Source organism: Phacochoerus africanus, chromosome 11 (genome assembly GCF_016906955.1).
Source record: "Phacochoerus africanus isolate WHEZ1 chromosome 11, ROS_Pafr_v1, whole genome shotgun sequence".
Lineage (NCBI taxonomy): Eukaryota > Metazoa > Chordata > Mammalia > Artiodactyla > Suidae > Phacochoerus > Phacochoerus africanus.
Genome location: NC_062554.1, coordinates 55,888,414 through 55,896,083, shown reverse-complemented (window position 1 = coordinate 55,896,083; position 7,670 = coordinate 55,888,414). Strand labels below are relative to the sequence as shown.

General features: G+C 48.3%; 1 protein-coding gene across 1 annotated transcript in view; it reads right to left on the bottom strand.

Annotated features, from left to right (window-relative positions):
• Positions 1-1,259: 1,259 nt before the first annotated feature.
• Positions 1,260-7,670, bottom strand: part of BARX2 (BARX homeobox 2) — a 79,033-nt gene continuing 72,622 nt past the window's right edge. The window contains exon 4 of the mRNA XM_047752527.1: positions 1,260-2,217. Within this exon, the coding sequence (XP_047608483.1) occupies positions 1,951-2,217 (267 nt within the window). The 3' untranslated portion in view covers positions 1,260-1,950. The remainder of the gene's footprint in view (positions 2,218-7,670) is intronic.

Genomic DNA, 7,670 nt, shown 5'->3' with positions numbered 1-7,670 from the left:
CACAGACTGGTTCTCAGAGACCAAATCCTTACCTCCTTTGTCTATTCACAACAGTGAAAAAAGAGACTGCTTTCTCTTTGTTGATTTCAACGGCCAAGGGAAGGAAGGCACTGCCTTAGCAAAGTCAAAATTGCAGTCACTATCCGTGGTAATGGAGCCAGATTACTAAAAGCAAGCAGATCATTCCAGTTTAACTTTGACAAAAATTATATGATTTGTTCTATAGAATTAGTGACAGGCTTGACCTCCTAGTTGAGGCTGTTATTAAAGTCAGTTTATATTTCCAAAGCCCACAATTGGGAATTCCTGAGTAATGCGTGATTGGCAAGCCACAAGATGAGCACTCTGCCCGATAGGACATCACAAGTGACCTTGTCAGGAAGATGGTGACAAAGACACCTGATCTGTGGGCTCAGGCCTCTGGGCTGGTCTGCAGGACAGTCAGACCAGACAAGAAACAGGAGTCAGAGTTCTCACTTTTGGAAGTCTGGAACCTACTTCTTTCCTGGCCTTATTAAAAGTGGGACATCTTTTTATAAGTTTACAATCACAGAGCACATGGAGTCAAGTAGTCCTCAAATTTTCTTTTGTTAAAATTTGCATTGGAGTTCCCATCGTGGCTCAGTGTTTAACGAATCCGACTAGGAACCATGAGGTTGCAGGTTTGATCCCTGGCCTCATTTAGTGGGTTAAGGATCCAGAGTTGCCGTGAGCTGTGGTGTAGGTTGTAGACTCGGCTCTTTTCTGGCATTGCTGTGGCTGTGGCATAGGCCAGCGGCTATAGCTCTGATTAGACCCCTGGCCTGGGAACCTCCATATGCTGCAGGTACGGCCCTGAAAAGACAAAAAAAAAAAAAAAATTGCATCCAAGTAGCTACTTAATACAGAAAAATACACACGAACCAATAAAACTGGTTCCTTTTATTGGCTGGAGGATGGAGGGGAGGGAAGCAAGACTTTTTACATAGCTTTGACTTTTGAAACCTATGAATTTATTATCTCTTCGAAAAAGCAAAACACTTTTTAAAGCTGGAAGCTCACCATGTAAAGTGGCCACAACAGAGCCACCTGAGCAGGAGGTGGCTGGGGGTGGGGGGTTGGGGGGACACAGAGCCCGGTTCCATTTGCTCTGCATTTGGACACCGTGGCCTGGCCCAATCTTCAGTGTTCTATCTGGGGAAATTAAAGCCCAGGGAGCCAGGCCACCTCTGGGTTTCTCTTTCCATAGACCATACTTCAAGAAGAAACAATACACCCAGCCCTTTTGAAAGATTTATTTTTAATTAAAAAATAAAAGTCATCTTAACACATCTGCATCAGCCATCTTTAGGGATGGCAACGTAATGAAGCAGGGAAAACAGGGTTCATCAGTCCTGGGATCGCCTGGCCCTCTTATAATGGGTACAAAGGCACTCGTGTCTTCAAACAAACAAACTTTATTCTATTAACTCAGAACTCCCTTCCCCCAACTCTTATTGGCCCAGCCCTCACCAACCCCTCCCCCCCAAAAAACAACCACCACAAACATTAAATTCTCTCTTAAAACTACAGAAGTAAGTGCTGAGTCAGCAAGGCGCCTGGGCTGCCGCCCACTCCTCCATCTCTCTCTGCTTTGATGACTGGCTGCTCAGAGGCTGGCGGGAGAGCGGGACATTCTCCCAGCGCCAGGCGCTGGGACCTGGGACAGCCCCGCGGCACCACCCAGCTGGGGCCGGCAGTTCCAAGGCACTGTGTCCCTTAGTCAAGGGTATCTGTGGCTAAAGCAGCCTTTCAGGAAGAGCAGGCAGAGGTGAGCAAGACTTCCTCAGATGCTCAGTGGATGGGAGCGGGGAGCTGGCAGCGGTCTTCTCCCTGGGTCGCCAGCTCGGGAAGCTTTCCTCTCCCGGTTCTCCCTGCCTTCTCTCCTTCCCTTCTTCCCAGTCTCCCCCTTCCCCCCCAGAGAGTTTTCTTTTAGCTTGATGGCGGGGGTTCTGAAGAGGCTACTGGCAATGCCTGGGGCTGGCCTGGGGACCGGTCCCCCTCTACGGCGACACCGCGTGCTTTTGGCTCCTGTGTGTCACAGAGCCCCTCCTGGGCCTGGGAGGGCTCCTGGCCCTCCTGGCTCTGGGCCTGGCTGTTCAGCTTCTCTTCAGCCTCAATCTCTTCTGACGTGGGGATGGAGTTCTTCTTGGGACGACCTTTGGGTTTTGTGGGGGCTTCCTGTCCACCTTTAAGAACCTGCATGAGAGAAGAACAGTCATCACATCTAAGACATAACTCCTTCCCTCCACGTTCCTACCCCCACGGCCTCCCTAAACCATTGCTTGCCAGCCGTGTGTAACTTGGGTATCTCAGCTAAGACAGTGTGTCTCCTGGGAGCCTTCCCTGACCTCCCAAGTCTAAGTTCATGTGCCCTGTGAGCAACCCAGCAGAGCACTTTTCATAAACCACTGTCACTGCCTGCTTAGCTGCCTGTCCCTCCCACCCAGCCCTTCACATGGCAGGCATTCAGCAACTGTCATCGAATGAACTAACCATCCCCAGCATATCTTTCCACAGGATTGAAAGGAGACATACAGTAAGCAAAATAATAGCAACCCAATGGCTTTCACTGATTTCAAACGACTCGCACATTTATTATCCCAATTTGTGACTTACATAAGAATCCCATGAGGTAGGCAGGGATAAATTTTAAAGTACTTATATGTTTACTTTGGGGTAAAACAGACATGTCTTCCCTCCATTGGCTCTGAACCCTGGCTGGTGCAGCTGCCGATTTTCTGGGCAGCTCACGAGAAGGGCTTCAAGGAAGACCTGGATTAGCACAGGTAATTAGGAGTGGGATATATTTTTGCCACTTACTTACACACCTATGGTAATTTGATAATCTTAGCTTCTGCCTTTGAATGAAAGCTCCTCAAAGGTAAATCCTACATCTGTTCCTTGCTTTGTGCTGCAAGCATCTAACTTCCAGCTTACTTGTTTTCTTTTCTTCTTTTTTTTTTTTTTGCTTTTTAGGGCCACACCTGAGGCTTGTGGGAGTTCCCAGGCTAGGGGTTAAATTGGAGCTGCAGCTGCTGGCCTACACCACAGCTCACAGCAATGCCCAATCCTTAACCCATTGAGCAAAGCCAGGGATCAAACCCACATCCTCATGGATACTAGTTGGATTCATTTCCACTGAGCCACAAACTTTCTATGCAGTCACTAAATATTTACTGATTACGTCTCTTCTTCTAAGAGCAGCAGAGGACCTCCAGGTGCTGAACTGTAAGGATGAACGTAGTAACTCAACAACCTGTAAATTCTTTTTCTGAACAGCTTTATTGAGATGTTATTTGCACACCACACATTTCATTCATTTACAGGGCACAGTTTAGTGATTTTCCAGTGCAGTCCCAGAACTGTGCAGCTCTCATCAGAATCCAATTTTAGAACATTTTCATCACCCCCCAAAAGAAACCCCATACCTATTAGCAGGCACCCCCCATTTCTCCCCTGCTCCCCCTCAACCCTAGGCACCCATGAATCTGCTTTCTGTTTTTACAGATTTGTCTGTCCTGGATATTTCATATGACTGGGTCATACCATATGTCATCCTTTTTGACTATCTTCTTTTCACTTAGGTTTCCAAGGTTCATCCATGTTGTAGCATATGTCTGTATTTCATTCCTTTTAATGGCCAAATAGTATCCATTGTATGGCTATACCACAATCCGCTTACCCATTCATCAGTTGATGGCCATGTGGGTTGCCTCTACCTTTTGGCTACGGTGAATACTGCTCCTGTGAACATGGGTGTACAGCTATCTGTTTGAATCCTTGCTTTCATTCCTTTTGGGTATAGGACCAGAAGTGGAATTTCTGGGTCATATAGTAACTCTATGTTTAAAATTCTGAGGCATTTCCAGACTGTTTTCCAAAGCAGCTGCACCATGTTGCATTCCAATCCGCAGTATGTGAGGGTCCCAGTTCCCCCGTTCCTCGCTAGCACTTGCAATGATGTCTCTTTGCTCTAGCCACCTCAGTGGCTGTGAAGTGGTATCTCATCATGGTTTTGATTTTTACATCCCCGACAACGAATGACGTTGAACATTTTTTCATGTGCTTAGGCCAGTTGCCTCATCTTCCTTGGGTATATGTCTATTCAAATCCTGGGCCCATTGGAAAATGTGGTTGTCTTTTTTATGATTGAGTTATAAGTTATCTGTGTACTTTGAATAAAAGGCCTTTATCCCATGTAAGATTTACAAATACGTTCTCCCATTCTGTGTGTTGCCTTTGCACTTTCTTGATAATGTCCTTCCCAGCACAAATTTTTTCATTTGCCTCTCAGGGCTTCACATGCAGTGTATGGAAGTTCCTAGACTAGAGGTTGAATCGGATATATAGCTGCCAGCTTGACGCCACAGCCACAGCAACGTGGGATCTGAGCCATGTGTCTGTGACCTACACCATAGTTCATGACAATGAGCGGGGCCAGGATTTGAACCTGCATCCTCATGGATACCAGTCAGGTTCATTTCTGCTGCGCCACAACGGGAACTCCTCAAAATCTTGAAATTTTGATGAAGTCCAATTTTTTGTTCTTGTTGTTGCTTGCGTCATATCTAATTTTGCGTCAACTCAAAGTCAAAAACATTTATCTTCTTCTAAGTTTTCTCTCTAGTTTTGATGTTTATAGTTAGACTTAGGATTCCTTTTGCATTAACGTTTGTGTATGGTGTGAGGAAAACCATAAGCCTCCTCCAAGCTGGGGATCTGTCCACCCACTGTGCTTTAAACCCAAACAGCTGACACACAGATGTGAAGGGGACCTCTAACAAGGCAGAGATGCTGACAGAATCCACCTCTGGGGAGAAGATGTCCCTGTACTCCTCTTCATATAAGTCAGTATCTGATTTTGATTTCGGTCTGAGCACGGGCTTTGAAAGCACCCAAATGTGCCAAGGTGGAACTGACATGTTGAAAGCAGCTCCACTCGGTATGAAAGAGGTTATACAAAATTGAGTTGCCCCATGTAGTAATCAGGTTCTAAAAGGGCAGGTCTAAGGAAGCCACCTAATTGGCAAAAGAAAGTCCAGCCCAGCAATTAGAGAACACCACCCACACAGCTTGGATAGACCCCACCTGGCTGTTTTCCTACAGCATGGGGAAAAAAAAAAAAAATCAAAACAATCAGACCATTTTCTAAATGGAATAAAACATTCCAGCGCAAGCAATAATGAGGAGATAACGACCCACTTGGCTGCTTTCCGCACTCGACCTTGGCCCCCTGCCTCCCAGCGCACCTGAGACGTGCCATCATCTCACAACCACCCCACACCAGGAGCGACACATTCCCATGGACCCCATGGCCCTTCTCCCAGGACCCCTCCTCCCCAGGAACCCCCAGGGCCAATTTAGTCCCCTTGGTCCAAAGAGGCCAGACATCCGACTTCCCATGAGGCCACATACCTCTCGGAAAAACACCGAGCACACCATCTGCTTTTATGAGCCCGGCCCGCTGGCAGCCCTCCTTTGACTCTAAAACTAGAAACTCCAGGGCCCTCCTGCTGACGGTGTCAGGATGGGCTGAGGCATCAAACGGCGGACATCAGCTCAGAGAAGAACCTCTCCCTTCCTCATTGTCCAGGCAGGAAGCTGAGCTGGCCAACGTGGTTTGTCATCTCGGGAGAGAGCATGCTGAGATCCGAACACACAACCCCAACCATGTGAATCTAACACTCTCACCAGTATTTTATCTGTGTACTAAGTGGGAGGGATACGTAACATGGGCCTGTTATTTCTGACTCCAGTATTTCTCTGCATCTACTCAATCACCCCGCAGATCCCAGGCCCTGGGCTCATTAACTCAGTGCTATTTTGCCTCCTTTTTTCCCTCTTCATCGGCAGCTCTATGGAACAGTGAGAGCCATGGAACGGGGATTTTTCCACAGAGCTGAGAAGTCCGCACTCTCTAGCATGAATTTCTCCCCAGCACACCGGTGAGTAGATTTTTCCACCTGAAGATGGAGGCTCCACTCCACTCGAGCCCAGATGCTAAGGCACTTGACTGGGGAAGGCTGGCGGTGGGACAAGAAGGACACACGAAGGCCCAGGACTGTCTTAACCAGCGTCCCGGGAACCCAGAGAATTCATTTGCGGGATAACCTCCATATCTCCTGGCCTCCAAAAGTTAAGATTTTCTAGAGTAGTGAATTCTGTGGACAGGTAGATAATTTTAACATAATAATAATAAGATGACCAGCAGCTAACATTTCTTGGTGGTACCCTATGGGGCAGGCGCTGTCCTGAGTCCTCCTGGGAGCTCAGCACATCCACATCCCTATGACCGGTACACCAGGCATTACTGACCAGGAAATGGGCCCACCAAGTTTAAGTCACCTGCCCACAATCACACAGGTAACAACTGAACTGCTTCAGGAACTGCTGACTAGCTGGAGACTCTTGGGGAGGAAGGGGCTGCCCATCTGGACCCCTCGTGGAACAGAACCATACACTTTGGAGCTGGAAAGGACCACAAATGATGAGGTACATCTGGTGCGCTGTGAAGCCCTGTCTGCGGACCCTTAAACCTAAGCCAAGCAGAAGTACAGTGGAGGGTGGGTGTGCCATCAAGTGAGCAAGGTCACATTTACCAGCCCGCTCTAGGTTTCAAATGCGGACGGGTAAAAACTAGTCAAGAGATGCTATCTTGGTTTTGCTAGGGCTGTCTTTGGCAGCCTCGAGAATGACTCTGAGAAGCAAGTGCTAATCTTTTTCCAGTTCTACTGAGGTTACTAGCCTTGAGACATCTTTATTACCCAATTATCTTTTTCTTCTCCTCCCTAGTCCCTGAAGAGATAGCCTTGGAAGAGTTTACCAGGGAAAACTATGAAGCAATGGGGATCCCAACAATGCCTGGCTGTTCTGGGGGAGTTGCACGTGACCCGCTCCAGTCTTCCGAGGGCCTTTCTGGGCCCCATGTACTTCTGTCCTTTCCCTCTGCCTGCGACACCCCTCCCACCTTCACCTGGTATCTGTTCATCCACACCTCTTCCAGGAAGCCCTCCCTTCTCTACACTGACTCTGAGTCTTGTAAACCTTTTCACCGTCACCCTGATTGTTCTGTATAGTTACTGGTTTACAGGTCTGCCTCCCCCCACTTGACTGAGTACCTTCTTTTGAGTTTTAGTTTTTAATGGAAGGAGTGACGTCTGGAGAAGGTCAGTTCACTGGATGAAATGAAGAGGATGCTGGCTTCCCAAAGGGGCCTGAATCCGGCAGGCCTGTGGCATGCTCTCGAGGTCAAATCTGTGACGTTACTTCCATTTGGTTTTTGTACGCCATCGATAGCCACCAATACCCAGCCACAGCTGTGCCAGGAGCACAGGGTGGGTGGAAAACAGGTGATGTCAGAGGCAGAGGCACACGCGGTGCCCCACAGGCACTGGGCGGAGCTGGCGCAGCTGGCAGCTGTCAGTTCTTCATCATCTGACTCATGAGAGATCGCTGATAAGCAAGTGAAACAATGCCTCTGCCACTCGGGAGACATGGTTTTTGACGCCGATGATGGACGAGGACGAGGGTGGGTGGTGCAGCTTGCACAGAAAGCAGTGAAGAGACTTGCCCAAAACCACCAGGGAGGGGCATGCCTGGGAACAGGGCGCAGTGTTTCTAGCTCCCAAATCTTGGTTCCCTTAGAGATC